A 26,600-nucleotide genomic window follows, 5' to 3' on the forward strand; every position below is an offset into this window, starting at 1 on the left:
TATTTCTTCCATGGCTAATAACTGAGCATTCTAATTATAAATAGTACCATAAATCGCTGGAATCCATAATAAATAATGTTTAAAGGGTCAAAGAATCTTACAGGCAATTGGCCATTTTTACACTGGAATAGCAAAACATACAGCTTTTCAATACAAAGTATAAGAGCTTTCTATTCAGGCAAGCATATAACCTATCAAAAAGCATGTTGACTCTGTATTTGGCAAGGTAAAGCAAAGCAAAACAAAACAAAAAAAAGAGAGAGAGAGAGAGAGAGAGAAACCTGTTAGGCTTGTGTAAACTATTTTGCTCTGCCAAAGAAGAAAACAGTTCATATTTCTCATTATATGCATGCACAGTGCGTCCCTGCTATGGCATAGGTATTCAGAACCGTAGAGATCCAGAAGTTCTGAGGTATTGTGAGATATAGAGATCACCAATATATAGATTATATAACACATGTAAACTCACCCTTCTAATCTCACATCCGGAAGACTTCTGTTAAGGGCAATCAAATCACTGGCCATAAGGTTAAACTGATTGATTTTAAACAGTTCTTTCATTTTCTCCTGGTCATCTTTAGGAATCAGCACAGCCTTTCCCATTTCTCCTGGCCCTTCTTGGTTTCTTGAAATAACAGCTGTAAGACACACACAGGTACAAACACACATACAAACACACAGATAATGAACTGAATAAATAAACTCACGTGTGAGATTAGATTCTGAAGTCTATTATTTATATACTGGCTCAATAATATAATCATCGAGTCTTTATTGTTTACTTACAAACCATACACTACACTGATAAGACAACCTATTTTAATTCATTATCTCAATGCTGCATGTTATCTTTTAAGTCTAAACATATTATATGATTTTATTAATCATTTAGACTTGATAAGCAATACAAAGCATCGAAACTTAAAACTTCTGTCATATTTTTAAATATAAATTATTAGAGAAGGGATGAACTCGGGCACTAGGCAGACAAAACTGTGCAAAATAAGAGAACTTTTGAAAGTATACCAAGATAAATTTATTTGCACATCCAATTAAATGTTTTGATATTTCACATATCTACTCCCATTGCATCTTTATAAAAAGCAAGCAAGGGTGATAACCCATCTCAATTGCAATTTGATTCCTCTGTCAAAGCATTTTCAATACATAAAAGAATTTTCGTAGTGGTGACATATAATTTCAAATGTCCAGTTGGATTTGGACACTATGTGCTCCGTAACTGGAACTTCACAACAATATTCTGGGCTTGACTATTTATTAAGAGAACTCAGGATCCCATATACAGGGTAATGTTCTGGTCATTTCCCCGCAAGTTATCACTACACTAATATCCCCTCTAGCTCCAAAATGCATGGCTCAATATGCATATGCGTGTGTGTGTGTGTGTGTGTGTGTGTGTGTGTGTGTGTGTTTTCGTGCATATGTGTATGTATATGTATGTAAATATATAATAAAAAAATTCCAGTCAATCCTAATGGACCCTTAATTTACTCTTCATAATGATGTTAAATTAAGTTAAAATGAAAGGAATGTGGTCTGCTCTTGACTCTTTCAATGTGCTGTTATTTTATTTCCTAACACATTAATCTTACTGAAATTAGCTTCCCACATTATTTAAAAGGACAAATATTTGGGCCCAGATTACCTTAAAAATTGTAAAATTTATAAAGGATCTAAAGCCTGTGAAAATAATTTGTAAATTATAACATTTCATAAAATACAAATTCCAAAAAAATAGAATAAGCTTGAAACTAGAACATAATTAGCAAACTTTTGTCTGCCTTGATGTTTATCATTAGAGAACATCTAGCCTGATATTACTAGTACTAATAATGACTGGATCACTCAGTTGATTATTCTCTTTGAAAGGTTATGCTGACTTTGTTATGACATGAGCCAGACTACAAAAGAGAATAAGCATTTCTAAGGACCTTCAGATATGGGTATGAAGAAGGAAATAAGCCCAGAAACCCTCTGATAAATAGAAAAACAGTAAGAATTGGGAAAATTTTAAATGAAAAAATTTATATGTATCCAACCCCAAACCATTTAAAAAGTTGTCATCTAGAGAAAGTTTATAAAGAGCCTCACTCACTTTATGAAGCAAAAATAGAAATGATGACAGGAATTTTATGAAAAAGCACATTTTAGTCAATTTAAGAAATAAAATTCTAACAGTAATATTTTACTTTGGGAGTTAGTATGGCTATTATCCCTAAAATCAGATGAAGTTGGTCGAGTTGTCTTTCAGTGAATTTGTGCTCTTGGTGAGATGCTGGACTTGGATAAGTATTGAGTTTCCTTCCATTTCTAGGGTTTCTTTTTCAATTATTTATTCCACAAAAAGAGTTAAAAATGAATTTCTGTAGTTCCCTCTGATTTTCAAGTAAAGAACATGATCAGGCTACATAATACCTAGTTACCATTAATATTTTATGAATGTGTATGTATATTCTATTTTTTTCGCATTAAGGTTTCAGACCAGAATATATAATCTATGCATACAGATATAGATATGGATAGATTATATATTCTGGTCTGTGTTCAGCATATATATAGATAGATAGATATTGCCAGAAAAAATAGGATTAATTTTTTTTCTGATAAAAATTTTTTGACTTTTGGATACAATAAAGAATGATTTTAAAAAACATAAAATATTTCAAAAGATAGAGAAAAAAATAAAAGTGGCTCATTATCGACTTCCCAGAGATAACCACTATTAATATGTTGGTTCATATTCTTTTACTCTCTCTCTGTTTATATATAAATAGTAAAAATATATTACTGTGTCTTTTCATACACATGGAATAATACTAGTAATACTAAAACTTGATTTTTTCCCAAGTATTTCTTGCCTCTACTTTCATGTAGATCGATCTTATTCTTTTTAGTGACTCTGTTGTATTCTAGTCAATGAATCTAAGTTTATTTAACTCATATCCCAGTTGGTGAATAATGGGGTTGTTTTCAGATCTTTACTATTATAAATGATGCTGCATAATATTTATAACAATATTATCTTCACTACAAAGAGTAATAAACATCTTTCAAGTACTTATGAGGTGCCAAACACTTTGCTATACACTTTATAGACAGCATTTCATTTAATTCTCAAAGGATAGTGATATCTAAACACGGTATGTAACTTGCCCAAGTTCACATATCTAGAAAGTGTTGAAGTGGTGATTACAACTCAAATGTGTCTGATTCTGGAGCTGAAACTCAACATTTACCCAGCAAACACTTCCATACATATATTTTTGTATACTTGTGCTAGTAAATGCATGGTACACATTTATAAACACAAAATTGCTGAGCCAAAGGTTATGCAGTATTTCACTTAAGCATGTATTTTCAAATTAACCACCAAAAAATTTTACTAATTAGCACTCCCTGTTGCAGAAAAACAGTACTACTTTCTCCATACTCTTGCCAGCATTGTGTAGTATCATTTTCCCCCCAAAAAGACAGGAAATAATTATATCTTAGTGTTCTTTCAATTTTCACTTTTTAATAATTCATTGTTTTAGTAATAAAATGTATACATTTAAATATCATTGTTGTCATCAGCTGTTGCATTATAACTCATATGCCTATCATCTCTGTTTTGGAGAAATGGGATAAAATTCTCAAGAAAGTTTTTTTTTTTCTTTTTTCAGTGTCGTATGTTGTTCATTTTCTCTATTACCATATATATCCAAACCTCTTGTTTTGTTTCTATCCTTAATGCCTTTGGAATTCCTATCTGTGTTGAACACAACCAGGTGCCATGCTACCAGCAAGTTCCCATTATTCAATTCAACAATCAGCCAAGGTCAAGTACTTGGGCAGGGTAACTGACAAGAGAAGAATGGGAATACACCATTTAAAGTTGACATTTTCTCGTAAAAAATGATGGAAGTTATGGGAAGAGAAAAAGAAAGATTTTTTAAAAAGTAACATGCTAAAAATAGGGGCGCCTGGGTGGCACAATGGTTAAGCGTCTGCCTTCGGCTCAGGGCGTGATCCTGGCGTTATGGGATTGAGCCCCACATCAGGCTCCTCCGCTATGAGCCTGCTTCTTCCTCTCCCACTCCCCCTGCTTGTGTTCCCTCTCTTGCTGGCTGTCTCTATCTCTGTCGAATAAATAAATAAAATCTTTAAAAAAAATAGGAACATGCTAAAAATAAATAAATAAATAAATAAATAAGTGTTCCCTCTCTCGCTGGCTGTCTCTATCCTGTCGAATAAATAAATAAAATCTTAAAAAAAAAAATTTAAAAGAATTCTATTTCTAAGCTGGGGTTTCTTTTATTCATTTTGCAAAGCAAGGACATCCCAAGCCACCACGCTCTTCTCTTTCCACCTTTTTTCCCATTGCTATTTTCTCCCCTCAACCTGGGACAGAATAGGTAGACTTCCTATTGATTCATTTTTCTCATCTTAGCTTGTCTCTTTTGGATTAAAAGCGACTTTCAGATATATGTGTATCATTTAAGAGAGAGAGCCACTACCAGGAGAGTTTAAAGGCCTCTCCTAAGAAAACAAAAACATATTAACTATATTCCTTACTTGGATTGACTTTCAACCATGTAATAGATTCATATGTCTTACAATCTTTATACCTCGAAACGGTAGGTGGAAGACACCAGTTATTTTTCGAGCACGCCCAATTTTTAATTGAAACCGAAATGTTCAAAGTGACCACCAGCTGCACCAGCTGAGGCATGATATGACACTTAATCCCCTAAACTGCAAAAATTTAAAAAAAATTCTGGCTCTGCTCAAAGTGATCCATGCTGTCTAAGGAGCAGCCCAACATTCTCTCTCACTTGGGGTGACTTGACTGACCACGTCTAGGAACCGTTGAACAGAAACCCCAAATTTTAGAGACAGTCCATTAAGCAGATACAGCCAGGGCAGGGGATGGTGACTGATTTTCTTTTCAGGTGTTCTCATAAATCACATACCTGGTTAAATACCTTCATTCCAACATCTCCCCAATCCTTTTCCCTCCAAAGCAAAAAAAAAAAAAAAAAAAAAAAAAAAAAAGAAGACCACCTACATCCAAACAATATCATGTTCCCCCACAGCCAAACTTTAAAAAAGAGAATCATCATTGAAGAATTGATTCAACTTTTCTGCTCTAACAGGCAAATGTAATACAAAAGGCAACAAAATCTATATGGTTCCATTATTATTAATTTGAACATGAATGGAAATGTCCCAATTCCAAAGCTAGCTTGAACTGTAAAAATAATACGCTGTGCTCTAAGTTATTTTCTTCCTAATTATACGGAGAAATCATTAAAAATGATAATTAGTTTCACTCAAAATGACACTGTAAAGCTTGTAGAAATATAAAAGCATAATCATTACATATATGTGTGGGTATATGTGTATATATATATATTTCATTTTTTTAACATAGTACATAGTACAAAGATTTTAAGGAGATTCACTTTAATCTTAGAATTCCTATTGATAAAAAGAATAACTACCAAAATATAAAAATATAACTATAAACAAACCAACCAATTAATCTACCAAAGGAACACTATCTATTAATTTCATTATTGGTTACATAGATTGCATTATGAACATTTTTTTCAGTTGCAAAAATGTTCCATTAACAATGAGCATTATTTATTTGAAAAAAGAGAAATAAGACAATCTATATCTAGGAAAAAAATCTGAGTAAGAAACTTTTTAAGTTTCTTTCCTTTTATATATGTGTGTGTGTGTGTGTATACATATATATTAAGGTTTTATTTATTTATTTCAGAGAGACACAGAGAGACAGCATGAGTTGGGGGGAAGAGCAGAGAGAGAGGGAAACTGAGAATCCCAAGCAGACTCCATGCTGAGTGCAGAGCCCATCATGGGGCTCAATCCCAGGACCCTGAGATCATGACCTGAGCCAAAATCAAGAGCTGTACACTTAACTGACTGAGCCACCCAGGTGCCCATTAGGTTGATTTAAAGTAATAATTTTATTTTGTTAAAGAACACAGTAATATATGACGTATGTTGGTAAAAGCATGATATTGAACCAAAACCTAATGTGCCATGCCCTCCAGGAAATTACTTCAAACTGTATTTCTATTCTCAAATTTACTCACTTGTTGATTTCTGTCTATTTGCCTTTAAAAGCTTTCTTTTTGGTAACACTACAGCTTTTTCTCTCACTTTTATAACTTCTAATTTGTCAACTGTAATAAATTTAAAACCCTGACTTTCAGTCTCTCTCATCTTTGAATATTCATACTCCATTGCTAATAAATCAATTTCTCTAAGACAGTGTTTTTGGTTTGCCAATCATAAATGTGTTTGTGGGGGAGTCAGAGATGAGGAAGTCAAACCATCACTGGGACACACTTCTACCATCCAAACCATTTTGCCTTCCCTCAGGATTCCCTGGGCCATGCTCTTTTGCCAACCTAGAGACCCTGAATTTGTCAAGGGTAATTCTTATTTAGGAACAAGGAAACTTATAGTTACTTACTTAGGCCCATTTCTGTTAGAAACAATAACAGACTTCAAATATAAATATTATAGCATTGATATTACAACATATAGCTTAATATATATTAAATAATCAAATGCATTGTATTTAATGCATAAATAAACAGCAATTCATTTACTATCTTTTTGAAAAACAACTCTATACAGCCTTTATAAATCTGACACATCTGGCAATAACATTTTTTTTCATTTTTTTATCCTAGCCATATGTGGTATTCTGATTTTTGTCCATCACATTTCAGTAACTAGATTTTTATGCAGCAAGAAAGTTGTAAATAGCAAGCCCTGACTGGATCAAGTCCAGCAGACATTAGCTACTGTTTCCCAGGAGGGCCTCCCGTTAGGTATTAATAAGGTAGTATTTCTACCAGCTAGCTAAGTGAGAGATCATCTGCAGAATCAAGGGGACACTGACTGCCAAACTTTCGTTTATTTTTAAATAAAAAGTATATTATTTTTATGATAAACAAAAATAATACGTGCTCATTTAAAAGAAAAGAAGAAAGTAAGATGGTAGAGATAGACAAGATGAGAAACAGAGTGGGGGGCACTATGAAAAAGAAAGTGAACAATCATTGAAACCACTGCTTGGATGATTAACTTTAATCTCTGCAGAAACATACTTATGTATTTAAAATAGAATCATTCATACACACTGAGTTTTATCATTTCATTTAGCATGATCATTATTATTAATGCTTATTTTTATCATTTAAAAAGCAATTGTGGGACTCTTTCTAAATAAATATGTGAATCCATACCTACTTTCTATTGGCTGCAAAGTATGCCATAGCTTGGCTATACCATGATTTATTTAACCAATCCTTTTTCACTGAACATTTATGTTGTTTCAATAATTTTTATTATAAATCATGATTCAATTAATATACTTTGTAATGCATCCACCCTTATAAATTTGTCTGAAAATTTGTTTTGAAAAAGTGGCAGAAATTTAATGAAGAAATTACAAATTAACCATGCTATATAGGAATTATACTTTTAATCATCTCTGACTTTCCATATATTCCTTTGCCTAGGAAGTATCTTCTATCTCTGATGACCAAAATAGTCCCTGTTCACCAATTACAACTTCAGGGAAAGGTAATTGTTCTTTTCTCCATGGTTTTAGAGCTCTTTAACTTTACTCCATTATCTTTTTATAACACTAAATTACCACTACCTGTTTACATGTTATGGCAGAGAGTCTAACTATTGAGCCCATTTTCTCTCCTATGTGGACACACGGCCAACATTCCCCAGCCTCCCCTGTGGTTAAATGTGTCTTATAACTGAGAATGGAAATGATATGAGCCAAACCCAGGCCTACTGATTCTTCGTGCTCTTTCTCTCAATACAGCCATTCTGGAAGCCATGTTGAAAACAGCAAGGGATGGGAGAGCACTTGGGTGGCCCAGTTGGTTAAGTGTCCAACTCTGGATTTTGTCTTAGGTCATGATCTCAGGGTTGTGAGATCAAAGCCCTGCATAAGGCTCCCTGCTAGGTATAGAGCCTGCTCAAGATTCTCTCTCTCCCTCGCCCTCTGCGCCCACCCCCCCCCCAAAGAAAAAAGAAGAAAGAAAAGAAAACACGGCCAAAACAAAAAGACAGTAACATGGGTGTATGAATCACTACTTGGAGGAGAGCCACTGACTAATAAGGTATATATATTGCATAATTTACATGAAAGAAAAACAACTCTATTTTGCTAAACTGTTGAGATTTGGGACCTATTATACCCGATAGCGTTATTTTTACTAATGCACCTCGTTCTTTCCCCTTTAGTCTATGAAGACTCACCAATGCATTCTGCCTCAACCTAAAGCCTGGTACTGTTCATTCAATCAGTGAGCAAGTTGGAAAAGATAAAAGAAAATTTTCAGACAATCTAGTTCTTTGGAAAGACTGATGAACAGAGGAATTAAAATAGAGGTTTTCCCCATCTCACAGATGAGTAAAAGTGTCCACTGTGGTATTTTAAAAAAGTGAAAAACCTTTAGTTTATTAACTAGAATTTAAATAAAAAACTTAAACAAAATACTGTTTTGTATACTTGAAATTTGCCAAGAGAGTAGATCACCAATATTCTCACCATTAGGAATAAAAATATTTGAGCTGATAGGTATGCTAATTAGTTTCATTGTGGTAATCATTACAAAACATACATTTATATCAAAAAATGACATTGTACACCATAAATCTATAAAATGCTTATTTGTCAATTATACCTTAATAAAGCTGGAAACTGAATAAATGAATGAATATTATATGCCAATGCACACAAATACTACAGTGGATGCCCATTACACATCTTCCTATAAGGTTCCATATAAGAAAATGAAACACAGCTTATAAACAATGACTCAAGAATTCTTTTTAAAAAAATATATCCTAAGGAAGGATAGATATGTTATGTCCAAAGTTTTACCTACATAGATGATTAAAGTAGTGTTATGTGTTTATACATGGAAATAAAAATGTATATTCTCTCTCTCTGTATATACATACATGCACACACAGTAAATGCTATAAACTGTGTTAGGTACAATGAAAACTGCAGTAATTACAAATTTCCTATACAAAAGTATGTAATGATATGGAAGATGTTCATATAATAATCAAATGAGAAAAAGGGATCGTGAAACGATGTTACAAAATAAGTCCATTTCTATAAAAAATTGATTTCTGTGATGTATAAGCACGTAGCCAGTGAAGATTGGCAGTGGTTCATTGGTTTAGAGGATCTTTAACATTCTTTCCTTAGCATTATCTGTATTTTCTAAATCAGTTCATCACCTCATAAGGTGATTTCAACCACATATTAATCAGAAATCAGGCTTCAGTGAAGACAAACACAACTCGCTGTGACAGTGACAGGTACAAAGTAAAGTCAGTATTGTTGGGGACATGAAAACAGAGGGATCAGTGCTGGGTGGAGTTCCTGAAGGAAGGAAAGCCTCTCAATGCACCCCACTGTTCATAGCAGCATTGTCCACAATAGCTAAATTGTGGAAGGAGCCGAGATGCCCTTCAACAGATGACTGGATTAAGAAGATGTGGTCCATATATACAATGGGATATTACTCAGCCATCAGAAAGAACGATTTCTCAACATTTGCTGCAACATGGACGGCACTGGAGGAGATTATGCTAAGTGAAATAAGTCAAGCAGAGAAAGACAATTATCATATAGTTTCACTTATTTATGGAACATAAGAAATAGCAGGAAGATCGGTAGGAGAAGGAAGGGAAGAATGAAGGGGGGGTAAACAGAAAGGAGAATGAACCACGAGAGACTATGGACTCTGGGAAACAAACTGAGGGCTTCAAAGGGGATGGGGGTGGGGACTGAATAGGCTGGTGATGGGTATTAAGGAGGGCACGTATTGCATGGTGCACTGGGTATTATACGCAAATAATGAATCATGGAACACTACATCAAAAACTAAGGATATACTGTATGGTGACTAAAATAAAATAATAACAAATTATTATTAAAAAAATGTACATAAGATGAAAAGCAGGTAGATCGCCCATAAGGAATTATGTTTTGTTTTGTTTTGTTTTTTCCAGCAGGAAAGTTTTTCCCAGGAGCTTCACTACAACTTACAGCTAAGGAAAACATTTAGTGCTGAGCAAGGACAAGTAGAAAAGTTCTTGGTTTCTTTTTAGGAAAAAGCAAATTCTTAGATTAGTATAAAATGTTTTCCTTCCCCCCCCCCCACAATCATCCTTACAAAACATTCTACACACCTATTAAGCAGTGCTATTCTTACATACAGTAAGAGGTTGTTTAGCACATGTTACAGTCATAAATGTTTCCTGGAAACAATTGGCCCAGCATTTAAAGTGTTCACTAGGGTAATAAAATAATATTGAAATATGAAATTATTTCCTTCTACATTAAGAATGAGTTTCCTCATTAAAAGTATTTAAAAGGCCTTCATCTTGCAATGGCTCTAGTAATAGCCTTAGTTTGAGCTTTAAGTAGGAAATTCCCCTACCTCTGTCTGCCTACACTGCAAAAAAAAAAAAAAAAAGAATTCTTTGTTAACAAAAGCAACAATTTGGGCTGCAGCTGCTTTGGGAAGCCCTTTGTAAAGGCGCATTTCAAGTGGAACAATGATCATTTTATTTATTTTATTTTGGGATTGTATTTATTTATTTGAGAGAGAGAGCATGCACACAAGTGAGGGAGGGGCAGGGAGAGGGAGAAACAGATGCCCCGCTTAGTGTGGGCCCTGCACAGGGTTCAATTCCAGGACCCCGAGATCATGACCTGAGGAGAAGTCAGATGCTTAACCTTCTGAGCCATCCAGGCACCCCAACAATGGTCATTTTAAAGAAGCCCCTTACACAGCCCAACATTCAGTATAAATTATTCCTAATTTACACAATGATAAACTCTAGGCATTTGATATATCATCACCCATACGATTCATCAAGTTTGCAAAAATATACCCACTTCACCCACCCCCTACCCCCCATCCAGCATAAAGGGAAAGATAGCTTGAGGTAGAGATCTACACTAATCTTTGAGCAGTAGCTGACAGGTTGGGTCTCTGGTAAGGAGGGATTTAAAAGAACCCAATGGGAACGTAGATGACAAGAAGTTCTGATGAAGTATATAAGTGGTCCCCTTAAAAAGAACATAAAATATGGATATTCATGTCCCATTTAATCATCCAGAGAAGGCTTCCACTCCAGAGGAACCTCTCAATCATCAGATGAACAAAATCATCTGTCCTATAGCTGTTAGTCTCTATTTTCAGGAAATCCAAGTGTTTGTTCAATGGGAAAGATACTAGTAGGCCAAGATAACATAAGAGACTATGCCTAGGTTTGACAGCATAAACTTCTCACCATAGTTGAAATGGTTACGGCCAACCAGCTAGCCAACAGCTAGCAGAAGACAACACAAAGCCATTCATATCAATCAGCCAGTTGATTCTACTGGACTCCTTTTATCACCATGGGGAAATACGTTTTTTACAGGAAGAGACACATCTGAAATCTGTCTTCTCTCATCACAATTCTGTCATCACCACAACTTGAAGGCTTACAAAATCCTTATTTTCCTTAGATTTTGACATAATCTTACCTCAGAAAAGGGGAAGTAATTTGTAACAAAAGAAATGCATCCATGGGTTCACCCAAAAAACCACCAGTCTCAACATCTAGAAGCAGCAGACTTGGTAGAATGGAATAATTTCTAAAGGCTGCTATAGCATCTTTTGGGAGACAAAATCTTGTGGATCTGTGATGATGTCCCACTGGATGTTATAGACTTTACACCAATATCCAATGCTTGATGTCATCTCTCCTACAGACAGAATGCACAGGTCCAGAAACTAAGGAAGATAGCAAGAGTGGCCTCTTTCAGCAAATAGGTAGAAGAACATTAGTTTCCACAGAAGAAATGCTTCCACTAGACAACACAATCTCTGCTAAATTGGAAACCCAGTATGCCCTCTGGCCATCATAAACTCCTGAAGCTATTAAACATACTGGCAGAAAAAGGGACTAGGATAATGGTTGAGGTGATTGATGTTATTTAACAATAGGAAATCGGATTGCTGCCACACAACGGAAGCAAGAAGAACTATTTCTGGAACCTAGACACTCCTCTAGATTGCCTCACTTCTGTAAAAGGCCGGGTAACAGAATGATGAAGCAATCCAATCAAGGCAGAAGCAATCAAAGGCTCATACCCTGGGAGTATATCACCAGATAAAGAATACTACAGCCTAGTCACCGACAGAGCTTAGAATACACATTGAATGGATGTAGCTAAAAGAATATATAATTGTCGTTTAAGGTCTCGTGAGAAGTTATGTAAGTATGGGACTATGGAAACTATATTTTATGTTAATTAAGAATTTCTTTCCCCACCTTTTTTTTTAGATTTTCTTATATAAAGAGTACTAAGGTTTGCTAATATTTTAGATTTTGTTTGGGAATACGACTAAACTGACATTAATTCATGAGGCTATGGATTCATGTATCTCTTGTATTGAGACACATATAGGCTATGCTAGGTAATGGGATTCAGGTATCCCTTGTATTGAGACACATATTTTTCATCTGGAAAAGAAAAGATGCTGAGAATAAAGAGCAGTGGAATGCAGGAAATTTTCAATTTCTTCCTGCAGATCCACACTCTACTCTCTTTCTCAAATTATGTCCAAGGAGGCTGACCTGTATGGGCTATATCTGCACACTTCCTCTCTGGTGTCAGATTGGATCTGGCCAGTGGGAGGAACCAGTAAGAGTTTGGAGGGTGGCAAAGTATAAAGTCAAGTTATCTACTCCCTTGGTTCTTCCTTGGGTAGTGGCCATCACCTGTCCCCAATCCAAAGGCCACAGTCTCTGTCAGGTGGCCCTCTGCAAAAAGGTATTTCTTATGAGTTCATATAATTGCTTCCTCCCTTTCCATTTAAAGACTAGGAGTAGTGATGATTTAACTCCTGATTACTAGTCCAGTGTACAACCAACCACTCCTTATTGGTTCATCTAAACTCTGTCGACTCCTGTGTGAATAGTTCTTGTATTATACTTTCCTTGGCTACTTGCTTGAAATGTGCCATCTGTTTCCTGCTGATAAAAATTTTTAGAAAGGTATGCGAGAGCTGTAGTGGATAGCCAACTTACATGATAAAGGTTACAGTTAAACCACTCTAACAAGCACTTAACCCATCATTTTTTCTGTATTCAATTCTACTTTTCAATTTAACTCCTTAATATGCTTTCCTAGAAGTCTTCAACATTTTGGGGAGTCATATTCTTCAAACAATTAAATAAATGACTACATATCTGTAATATATTATGATTATTTGTTGATGATTAATAGAGGTATTATAGCAAACCAAAAATAAAAAATAATAGAGTAAAAAAAAAAGAACAATTCTAATAGTTTCTTTTTCCACCCCAATAAAGTACCTTATGCATCCCTGGAGTGTAATAGTACATTCTGGAAATCACTGTCAATAAATCAATCATAACATGCATTTCTCCTTGTGTCAAGACATTTTTCTGTCAAAAATAGTTGTTTGTTGACATGGTTGGTTGGTTGGCTGTTACACAGATACTATTTCATTTCATTATTCACCTCTCGATGCTGAGCATGGGGTTAAACTTCTTACTGATTATCCTTAATGGCATAATATTAAGAAAAAGAGAAAGTTAATGGATAGGTTTTCTTAGGGCAAAAATATGGATTAGGTTCAAGTAGTAGATGTGATAATAACATTGTCACATTTCGTGGAATCAGGAGTGTTAAGATATGTATATACGTGTGTATTCTGATTTGTGGTGGTTAAAGTGGGGTTGGGAAGTATACAAAAACTGGAAAAGGAAGTTCAGAATGGTGGGACACATAGAGTGGAATCATGAAAGTACAATTTGCTTGTTTTATTCTAAATATTAATCAGAATGTATTCCTTCAAGTCAAAATACTGTCAGTTTCTATGATACTAAAAACATCATGAGGTTAATGAAGGTTTGTAGTTTACATTTCTGAATGATCAGATATAATTCTGAAAGAAAGCTTGCATATTTCACCAGAAAACTTATAAAAATGAAATTATATCAGTTCTTCAATTTAGCTGTCCAGTAATGGACTCAGATTTCCTATTACCTAAATGGTTACTTGATCTTTAAATCAAATCCTTTTCAGAAGCTCCAGCAATAATTGCAGGGCATCAAAATAAAATGATATAAATTTGCTACAAGGGGTACCATCATGTGAAATGTAGAATTTTGATAATTATTGTTTCATAGAGAAAATTTCTACTGGAAGAAAAAAAAATTCCAATGTTCTACCCAAACTGAAAGCTAACCTCAGCCATCATGTATCTAATCACTACCTGCCTCCTACCGCCACCCCTTATGTTTATGTTTTGGGCATTCCAACATTTTATTGGCCATCTGTATAAACCAGCTGCTGATCTTTGTATTTATTCACAGTCATTATAAATCTTATTGCTTAACATTAACTTATACTGAGTTTTGAATTTTCTACTGCCTCTCGGCATTTTCTGTTAATTAATAATAAAAGCAACTAGGACACTAATAATGTACTATAATAAAGGATGACTTTATATAACAGTTAAAAAATTAAACTGAATGTGTTAGTTGAATAATGTAAATATGTCATTAAAATTTCAGAAATCCATCATATACATATACCTTTGCCCTTTTTAAAGTATCCAAAATCCCAGAAACTTAACCATTCAAAACACTCAAGACCTAAGTCAATACTCATTTAATAAGCATTTACTGTCTGTGCCAAAGATATATGATAATTCTAAAATTTAAATGTCATAAAAATCAAGATGTTCAACCATCAATAAGGTACATGTTTAAATGAAAATAATGAAAATAATCTTTCTTAAAACTCATCAGAACTACATGAAATATTGTCAGATATACTCTGGCTTTTATTATCTAAGCCTTGTTTTTATTTGTTTTGTTTTTTAAAGGGAATTTTGGTTACATCATATGGTTAAAGGCATATTGTGGGTACTCACTCACCTAGACAAGCTACAGATTAAATTAGTGAACCAATATTTAAGTCTGAGGATAAACAATAACCTCTTCCTTCTTCTTTCTTTATAGTTTCCTCTTAAAATCCTTAACAGTCTACCTGACTATATAATATGTATATGTATGTATATATACACATATATATGCTTATATTTATGCTAGAAGTTATATAAACACACACACATACACATATAAATATATACAGAATTTTTATGGTGATATTTAAAATACTTTTATTGATATTACTTTTTCTTTCATATTTGATGATCTTCACCTTTTCATAACTACATATGAAACTGTTTAATTTTCATTATGTATGCATTGATAATTTAAATCCTGTACTACTTAAAACCTATCATGATAGGTTAAAATTTATTTACAGTGATTATGCACTCGAACTTGATTTTCAGGGTAACTATGAACCTTTTGAGGAATAATTTTTTAATTTATTTTAACCTGAAGAAAAAAGCAGTTTACTCTGTCGTAGTTGCCTGCCGATGTTTAGTAATAGATCTGGCTTTCTATAGGAGTAAGTAGTAGTAGTCACTTTAGGAAAAAGCTTTAAAATCTCTTTATATTAGGGGTTTTGTCATACAATAGGTAATTCCATTGCAATTTATGGTTAATAGCTCTTTATTCATTGCTACTGGGAAGGGACAACTAATTTAACATCTATCATTATATTGTTATATTTTCAGTTATTTTATATTTACTCTTCTGCATCACTGAACTAATTGGAATTATTTTCTTATTTTATAGCACACCTAGGTAAAAACACTCCAGTGATTTCGAAATGAGTTGCTTTTTTTAAGTGCAGCTATAAGATGAGTGTTCTTTTAGAAGTGACCTTTCAGATTGCCTATTGATCATATGTTAGTTCGTCTTCCATTGCAGCATACTAAAAACATTTCACTACCCCTTAGAACTTGTTTCCTTCCAGCACTATTTCTGCACTCTGGCCCCATTTTTCCTATGTACTGTCCTATTTCATGAACTCTCCAATGAGAGACCAGTTGGGTGAAAAGACTGACAGGTACATGCGTGGCCATACTGACTTGCATTCATCAAAACTCACCCCCCCCCATATCTTCTCAAATTATACTCACAATATCTCAAGATTGGAAATTTAGGTGTTTTGCCTGAATGCACAAAAGTGTTTTGAATAGAGAATTGCTTAGAGCTGGAGTATCTCTCTTTGCATTAGCTATTTAGAAAATTGAGTTGAGTTTAGTGGGCAAGTTAGTCATGCAAATCATCCATGATCTTACCAATAGTTTATTACAATTTAAAGAGTAAATGCATTTCTCTCAGGAAAAACAGACTGTTGGGAGAATAGAAAAGGTAGAGTAATGCAATAAAGTTCCTTTTCATATTAAGTATCACACCAAACTAAACAGAATCACATGATAGCAGCGACTTGCTATTCCCTTGCCTATGAACTGACATAATTGGTTCACTCATTGAAAAGTCGTCAGGGATCCTCAGCTTAAGATGCTGAAGAAGGTAAATTAACTCTCTTGTAACAAAGCATCTGGGACCATTACATAAAGTCATTCTGCTCATATAAAAAGGTGCTCCGAAGACTTTAAACCAAGCTATACATGGAGGTCCAAGTTAGAATTAAAAGTTTTGTTTTCACGGTAATCATTTTGTGAAACTCTGTTCATATTGGTCATCTTTTAACCATACAGTATAGCAAAAACGAAGTGAGGAAGATGAAACCAAACTTTGTCAAGTTGAACTGCGAAACGTTCAGTGAGATGCAGTCCTTATAGAAGATAACTAAGGAATTCCTTGATCAACAAAAATTTGTTCTCCTTAGAGTTTTCCCATTTCCTCCTATTTTTTCCTCAGCTAATGTAAATTATTGAGATCTTCTCTTTGTCCTGTCAGATGCCAATGACTTACCAAGGCAGTTTGTAGCCTTCTTTCCGATGTGCAAATTATCTACTTCATGCAGATTTCATTTCTCAAGTTTGGGACAATATTTCATGAAACAATTTCAAATTCTATTCTCATGTGTATTACATATTTAGTTATAATTGTTCAGATGCAATTGAGTGTTTACCTGTTATAAGTGTTGGACATGATGGAATTGTCTTTCACATTCATGCCAATTCAATTCAACAAGCATTTATTTTCTTCTATACGCCAGGCTCTATTTGTGATTCTTGGCATATATCAGTGAATAAATATATTCTGTGAGAAATATATTTCTCACAATAGAGAAAAAAAATTCCTACTCTGGTGTTCTTAGATCTTATAATATACATTCCCTAGTACTGCTCCACCCACCAACAGTTTCCATTTCCTTCTATGTCATTCATTCGTACTAGTACCACTAGAAAGTTTTCAGTGAACACTTGTGCCTTATGTCCAATAGAAATGGTAAACAAACAAACAAAAAAACAGGTAATACTTAAATTGTGTTCATGTGTTAGACACTGTTCTAAACGTGTTATATATATTAACTCATTTAATCTGCATAATAAGTATATGGGGTGGACACTATTTGTCATCACTCCAATTTTACAAACAGAAAAATACAGAAAGCTTAAATAACTTCCATGCTTGCCCAGTTAATGAGTGAAGCCCTGATCAAAACCAGGGAGCAGAAGCTCAGATTTTGTGCTATTTACACATACACAAACATACCTGTATCTGTTCAAAATCTCTCCAGAAAAGTTTATGTAGCATTTCTTTTAATGTGGTTACTTCAATTATCTGTTCAATAGTAATTCAAAACTCAGTTCACAATCTCTGATCTAGCTGAAATTATGCTGTATATTTAAAGTCAATTTAAAGGCATCAAATTCCACTGAATAAGTCTCAGAGCACAGTAATCTTTCCCATTCTTAATCAATTTAATTTAATCTTATGGTTACTGATTTAAAACTTTCCTCTTTAATTCTGAACTGATCATTCTTCATGTTAATTCAGAGAATTCATATCTGTTAAAAATAATTAAATTCTCCCTACAAGTGAGAGATATATTAACAGAATAATGTATATATTTTACTACTCCCTAATACCATGATTTTTCTGGGTTGTGACAAAATATAGGCAGCCTACATTTCTAAATATTTTGTTGCAGACAAAATGATTCTAATAATTGCATAATTATTTCTGCAGGAAATATAAAGTATATTTAGATACTTTATTTGGAATATTGTTCATTGGACACAGACGTATAACAAAATATAAAAGAATAAACTTCACTGCATCAGATTAAGTAAATCAATTTAATGCATAATAACAAATATGCCTGGCTCTTATTCTGGGTCCATTATTCCAGGCTGTGAGCATATTCCTCCTGGCTAGAAACCTGCAAATGGTGGATATGTCTTTTTTTCTTTTTTATCACACCCATATAATTATTAGATATATAGCTCCCTTATCTTGCATATAAATGAGATTGCCCTCCTCTCAATGCTTAAATATCTCAAGATAATGAAGCAGATTATAGTTATGCCCATTTTCAAGTAAGAGAGAGAGAAAAAGAAGGAAATCCAGATATGTTACTAATTTTAAGGTTAATTACTGGCCCTCATAATTAGGATATATTTTTCAAGACTAACTTTAATGATGTATTATTTAAATATAATACACTCATGTGTGCAGTCCAATTTTTTTACAAATGTATATAGGTTTAACCACCATTTCAATCAAAAAGCCGAATATCCATTATTCTCAAAGTCCCCCTGTTTGTTTCCAGTCACATAACTGCTTGGACTTGTTCATATGTTTTCTGTCACTATAGTCTAGATTTGTTTTTATAGCATTTGCATGAATAAAATGATACAGTATGTATTCTTTTGTGTCTGACTTATTTCCCTCAGTATATCAAAATTCATCTATATTATTGAATATATCAGTAGCCATTTTTCTTGAGTAAACACCTAGAAATGAAATTGCTGGGTGGTCTGGTAAGTATATCTTCAACTTTATACGAAATTGCAAACCTTCCTCTAAATCACATTCCTACCAGCAATGCATGACAGACCTAGTTGCTCCACATCCTTGCCATTACTAGATATTGTTATCCATTCTGATTTGGTCCTAAAAATGGGTACGTAGTGATATCTCATCATAGTTTTTTTTAAGGGTAAAAGTATATTATTCAATAGTTTTCTATAGATTTATAACTTGTAACTACTTAGACAAATGATATGGTGTCTATCTTTGTTATCTTGATCTCCATCTGATAAATCTTTGGAGGTGAGCCTATACTGAGGCATTGTAGGGGCATTAATAGGCAAACAGTTACTTTCGATCCCCTACACCATTTAGAGAGGACTTTATAGAAACACACCTTGGGGTCCCTGGGTGGCTCAACCTATCTGACTCTTGCTTTTTGGCTCAGCTCATAATCTCATGGGTTGTGACATAAGCCGGCATTAAGCTCCACACTCAGCATGGAGTCTGCTTAAAGATTCTCTCCATCTGCCCCTCCCCCGGCTTGCTCACTCTCTCTCTCTCTCTCAAATAAATAAATTAAATTAATCATTAAAAAAAAGAAAGAAAGAAATACACCTTACGTTAACATGAAAGAAATTCTTTCTCTAGGTTGACATTAAAGGTGCTGACCTATGTATCTCTGTCAGTTAATCATGGTCCCATTTCTAATCTTTTTTGATCTCAGAAGTTTTTATGGATGTGCCCTCTTTTTCTCATGGTCCTTACTTGTAACAACAGATCTTTTCTTGTAGAACAATATCAGATACTGATTCACATTTCTTTTCGAATACACTTCCTTTCTATATGTAGATCCAAGTCTTTGACTTTAAAAGAACTTCCAAATTTATTGTACAGTCTGCAAGCAATAAATTTCCTCAATTTTTGTTTGGGAAAATGATTATGGCTCTTTCACTACTGAAGGACAACTTCATTTGATACAGAATTCTACACTGGTAGTGTTTTGTTTTTTTTTTTCTTTTCAATATTTTAATGATTTGACTCCACTCTTTTCTCATTTGCCTGGATTCTGATGAACAGCTGGCTCTAATTCTTGTCATTCCTCTGTAAAGTTCCTCCCCTCTGGCTGCCCTCAAGGTTTCTATTTGTCTTTAATTTGCTGCAATTTTAATATGAGTTGCCTAGGTGTGTGGTTTTGATGTTTATCCCATTTGTGTTTTCTGAGCTTCTGGGATCTGTGCTTTGAGGAAATAAATCATTATGTCTTCAACTATTTCATCTGCTCATTTTCCCTTTCTTCTCCTTCTGTTATCACAATTACATAATGTACCTTTTACTTTGTCCCATAGGCTTGGGTGTTGTGTTTTGTTTTGTTTTCTTCTCCAATCTTTTTTCTCTTTGCATTTCAGTTTGTGTAATTTCTGCAACCTTATGTTCAAGTTTGCTGTTCCTTTCCTTGGTTATAGTAAATCTGCTATGAGCACATTGAGTGCATTCTTTCTTCTTTTACTATGCTTTTAATTTCTAATATTTTCTTTTAATTTTTTCTCATAGTTTCCATATCTCTACTGACATTATCAATCTGCTGTTCCATGTTGCCCACCATTAGAGTCTGTAAGATATTATAATTATTTTAAATTCCACATCTGATACTTGCACCATCTGATCAATATCTGAATCTGAGTCTGATAACGACTATGTTGCTTCACATTATGTTTTATATTGCTTTTTGGCATGCCTTGTAATTTTTCCTTGAAAAGGAAATTTGTACAGGGCAATAGATATTGAAGTATATAGGCCTTTACTGTGAAAATTCATGATAATCTGGCTAAGAGCTGGGTTGTCTGATGGTTACTCTATTCCATTAAAGTTATATATATTAATATAATTTTGATGCAATAAAATTCATCCTTGTTAAGATTATTTTTGACAAATGCTCACAGCATATAATTGCCACCAAATCAAAATATCGGCTACTTCCAGACCAATAAGTTTCATTGTGGTCATTTGCAGACAATCTTCTCCTTATACTATCAGCCCCTGATAATCACTGTAACTGTCTTATGTTCCTATAATTTTTTTTTCTATCCTAGAATTTCATATTAATAGAATCTCACATCATTTAGTTTTCTGTGTTTTTTGTGTGTCTGGCTTCTTTCACTTAGTATGATGTTTTTGAGATTCGGTCATGTTCTTCCGCATATCAATTTGTTCCCTTTTTATTAAGTAGTATTACTCAATCAATATGTACCCAAATTTGTTTAATCCATTCACCAGTTAATGGGAATTGATTGCTTCCAATTGCATGTTACAAATAAAGCAGCTCTGAACATTTATACAGAGATCTTTGTGTGGATGTATTCTCTTGGTTAAATATTAAAGAATTAGATTGATAAAGCATGAGGTAAGTATATGACAAAATTTATAAGAAATTGCCAAACTGTTTTCCAAAGTATCTGTTATCTTTTTCCATCTCCACCAGCAATTACTAAGATTTCTAGTTGTTCTGCATTCTAGCCAGAACTTGGTATTTTTGGCCTTTGGCTTTAGCCATCCTAGTAGATGTGTGTTCTTATTTTGGATTTAATTTGCATTTCCCTAATGCAATGATGTGGAGCACCTGTTTATATGCATATCTGCATCACATTATCTTCTTTGGTGAAGTGTCTGGTCAAATTTTTTGTCCATTTGCTCTACTTGGGTAGTCTATTATCTCTGTAAGTTATGAGTTCTTTATATATTCTGGATAAAATCCATTATAAACTATATGTTCTGCAAATGTTTTCTGCCACTTTGTGCTATTGGTTTTTTTTCTTTTAAAAAACAGAATTTATAATTTTTATGAAGTTCAACTTTTCAATGTGTTTTGCTCATTTTTGTCCTATAAGTTATGAGTTCTTTATATATTCTGGATAAAATCCATTCTATATATTCTGGATAAAATCCATTATAAACTATATGTTCTGCAAATGTTTTCTGCCACTTTATGCTATTGGTTTTTTTTTCTTTTAAAAAACAGAATTTATAATTTTTATGAAGTTTAACTTTTCAATGTGTTTTGCTCATTTTTGTCCTGCCTGAGTAAACTTTACCTATCCCAAGCTACTGAACTTTCTCATATATTTTCTTCTACAATTTTAATAGTTGTATCTATTACATACAGCTCTACAATCCATTTCAAATTAATTTTAAATAAATAAAAACTTAGATTAAGATATATATATATATATATATAGTTTATATGACCATATAGATAGATAGATATAAGTATCTGCATATGCATAGTCAGTTATTTATTTAAGATATATATATATATATATAGTTTATATGACCGTATAAATAGATAGATATAAGTATCTGCATATGCATAGTCAGTTATTTTAGCACCACTTGTTGGAAAGACTATTCTATCTCTACTGAATTACCTTGCCATAGTTGTTTAAAATCAATTGACCAATAACTGTTTGTCTAAAGCAATAATAGTAGTAAGTTACTAAGTGATATAGCATATAGACAAGTGAAATGAATGAGAGAAATGTCACAAGGCTTAGGATGGAGGAATTGGTAATACTCTATTAAAGTTACTTATATTATATGTGAAGTGGTATAGCATCATTTCAAAGTACACTTAGATTAGTTTAAAATGTATGATTAGAGATTTCAACACCTCTCTTTCAATAACTGGTAGATCTAGCAGGCAGAAAATCAGTAAGGATATAGATGACCTGAATCCAAAATCAGTAGAACATAGAATCCTATGAATCAACTTAATCCAATTGACATTTATAGAATACTCCACCTAATGACAGCAAAATACACATTCTTAAGCTCACATGGTAGACCACAGAATACACATTGAAAGACACAGAATGCACCATAAACATAGTTTTTAGACCACAGTGGAATTAAACTAAAAACAAAGATGTATGTAAACCGTATGTGGAAAATTATAAAACTCTGATGAAATAAATCAGACATAAAGGAACAGGAAATATTCCTTTTTTCATGGATTAGAAGACTCAATACCGGTAAAATACCAATTATTCCAAACCTGATCTATAAATCCAAAAAAATTCAATCAAAATCTCAAATACTATACATTCTACATTTGCAATCCTTCCTATCTATCTATTCCTTTCCAACTGTATAGCTAATTCACTTTATTTGATGGTGTACTCAGCAGGCAATTATTGATTGTTTCCTATTGGATGCACATATTAGAAAGGAAATGATGGAATTCATTAGATTTAACTCTACTGATGGAGGTGGCTTCACTTTTCCACCTCCTAGATGCATTGTTTGTCATACTTCTGATGGTCAGGATCACTTGCTCCTTTAGTATTAAGTGGTGGGCCTGCCACATTAATTGTATGCATTGAAGGGGAAAGTGAGGACTGAATGGGCTTCAGGGACTAGCAGAGGCTCCAACAGTATTTACCTTGGTCTGTCATTTTTGGTTTCCCTACCTTGTCAATTAACCAAGAATTTTGATAGGTTCATTCTAGAGCTCCATTATACAATATGGTATCCACTAGCCACATGTGGCTATTTTAATTTAAATTAATTGAAATTAAATAAAATTTTAGTCCCTCAGTTGCAACAGCCACATTTCAAGTACTCAAAATTCACACGGGGCTAATGGCTACTGTATTATTGGACAGTGAGAATTTTTAAACATTTCCATCACTGCAATGAGTTCATTGAAACAGCATTTTCTAGATTCTTGATACTAATCCAAACAGACTTTTGTTATCCTGTCAAAGTTCCTTATAAATGTAAAAAAATCCAAGTTTTACTAAGATCCTTAAATCTCTTCTTAGAAAAGTCTAATTCTGAAGAAACTTTCACAGCCTAATTGTTACTGTATTAGGCATATTTAAGGAAGATTGGGAGTATTGCCTTTTGTGATGAAGGAAGTGTCTTAATGGAATGATTACTAAAGGTTCAAATTTCAGAATATTTCTGGAGAGATATTTCAATAATTTGATGATGTTAATGAGCAGTGTACATTATCTTCCATGTTAGGTTTATCAAGATAAATACAGAAACAAGGCTTTCTTTTTCTTTTTTTTAAAGGTTTTATTTATTTATTTGACAGAGATAGAGACAGCCAGCGAGAGAGGGAACACAAGCAGGGGGAGTGGGAGAGGAAGAAGCAGGCTCATAGCGGAGGAGCCTGATGTGGGGCTCGATCCCATAACGCCGGGATCACGACCTGAGCCGAAGGCAGACGCTTAACCGCTGTGCCACCCAGGCGCCCCAAGGCTTTTCTTGATTCTGATTTATTTATAACATTTTCTTTTAACTAGGATCTCTTGCTGGATAGAAAATTATCTTTTCTTCCCTCCTACCATCATAGTACATCATCCACCTTCATACTATTTCTTGTATTTAGTGTCATGCCAAAGGTTCTGTGTTATTGTTTGCTTTTATTTATGTGTCCACCTGGCCCACTAGTTTCTGAACTATGTGAAAATGCCATAGGAGAATACCAAAACCTATACCAGGTTTCCCCATAAAGCCTAACATATAATGCTTTGAATGGAGTGAGCACTTAATAAAACTGCACTGAAATAATAACCTAATATTAATTTGACAAAAAAAATGTGTAATATGGCAAATTCCCTGTGAAAATAAAGACATTTTAGAGTTATAAGAAACACAGGATGTGATCTGCTGTGTGTTTTAAGGCTTTAAAAAGGACTTACTTATTCATTTACTTTATTTATTTTCTTATGTATTTATTTCGAAGATATGGGCTATGTTGTCCCCAAATACCCCATGTTACATTGGGTAGATCTACTTGATTCTCTGATTCAGTTACAGCACCATTTGGTTCTCACACTAAGGAAGCTATGTCTTGCAATTTAACCTTTATCATTAATAAAAGTACTATTTTAGGCTGCAACTGCTAACATCCTTTCGTATTTTTCAATTTCTTAGAACTCATGTAGGGAAGAAGGTTGCAATTTCTTGGTATTCCTCATAGTCCTTGCCACCAAGGACTTGATATCTATGCTACTAAGTTTGGATTTATCCTGGAGGCAATAAGAAGTCATTAATAGTATTTGAACCACATGGTGTAAGTATAGTATTTTATAACTAATCAGTAGTAGCAAAGGGAATGGTTATTTATGATAAAAATGAGAAGAATATCAGTTGAGAAAATGTTACAAGATGACAAACATTTCTGTGTACACAAATCTCTAAGTCTCTGTATATGTAAGAGATGGGAAGGCTTTGAGTACCATTTCAGTGTTGAGACTTTTTCTGTTGTTATTTTTAACTGAGTTTGAGATTACTATAAGCCATTTCAATGACACTGCCCATAGTCAGTTGGAAAGATGGCATGCTTCTAATGAACTACCTCTGATCACAATAAGAGTATTTGTCTCTTTTCTCCACTCTATCAATTATGATAGCTAGATATTTTTCAGAACCAGAAGCCAGAAGGGGAGTGGCATGTACTTAATACCAGGGAAGAGTCAGGGGAATGGGGGTTAGAGAGATGAAAAACACTATCCAGAACCTATGATTTTATTTTCTTAGAATATGCTATATAAATTCCATTGGAAGACTTAAAATTCTATTTTGACTCGTTTGTCCAAAGAAAATACATGTTTTTATAAAAGTGATACCTAAAGAATAAATATAATTCTTCCTTATTATATATACACTAATAATACATAGAATAGATTCCTGTTCTTAGAGCTGCAAAGAGCCTCAAATCATTATCTTATCTAGCACCATGCTAATAACATTATCAACCAAATTTTATAGATATGTCATTTAGAATAAAACCAATTATCATTAGTAATCTACATGTTTTGTGGTTTGTAGGAACTGATAAATACACTTTGAAAATGACAATATTTGGGGAACCCGGGTGGCTCATTCAGTTAAGTGCCTGCCTTTGGCTCAGGTCATGATCCCAAGGTCCTGCGATCAAGCCCTGTGTCAGGTGCTCTGCTCAGCAGGGAGTCTGCTTCTCCCTCTCCTTCTGCCCCTTGCACTCACCTGTTCTCTCTCTCACATAAATAAATAAGATCTTTAAAAAAAAGAAAGAAAGAAAATGGCAATATTCAAGTTATAGGTGTTTATGCTTAATTATTAAATCTTTCATAGGGTACAAAATCAGAACCATTTTATTAAATATTATAAATATTAAAGCCAGTGTGTTTTAAATTATGTGAATTATTTAATTGCTTATGACTTATTCAGATGAAATTATGCAATTCTAAATTACCCTATAAATAATCCATATTATTCACTTTTTTGAAGTTTAATAAATGGAACATTTTTGGGTATAACACATGAAAAAAACAGAACTGAATGAAGAAAAATAATTCTTTTTTCTTCTTGCAGAGAGCCCATATGCATTATGCATAATGAAAGAGATTTGAGGACAAGAATGAATTGGGGGTGGAATGCAAAAATGCAAAAATTAGCTTATTTTTGGCAATCATTTGAAAGTAAATATTAAATTAAACCTTTTAAAATAGAGATTCTTGACTCTTCTTTGCTCCACAGATCCCTTTGGTATTCTAGTGAAGCTCTTCTAGCTCTTTTCAGATTAATGTTTTAAACAGAAAAATATGTAGGATTACAATAGAAAC

The 26,600-nt window shown here is 33.6% G+C and overlaps 1 protein-coding gene across 2 annotated transcripts in view; it reads right to left on the reverse strand.

Moving 5' to 3' along the window:
- The window catches only part of GALNT13 (polypeptide N-acetylgalactosaminyltransferase 13), a 429,753-nt gene that overhangs the window by 281,968 nt on the left and 121,185 nt on the right, over nucleotides 1-26,600 (reverse strand). For both annotated transcript variants that reach the window (XM_040644821.1, XM_040644814.1), the window contains exon 2: nucleotides 470-638. In XM_040644821.1, coding sequence (XP_040500755.1) covers nucleotides 470-638 — 169 coding nt within the window. The remainder of the gene's footprint in view (nucleotides 1-469; nucleotides 639-26,600) is intronic.

This window comes from Ursus maritimus, unplaced genomic scaffold (assembly GCF_017311325.1).
Source record: "Ursus maritimus isolate PB19 unplaced genomic scaffold, ASM1731132v1 scaffold_1, whole genome shotgun sequence".
NCBI lineage: Eukaryota > Metazoa > Chordata > Mammalia > Carnivora > Ursidae > Ursus > Ursus maritimus.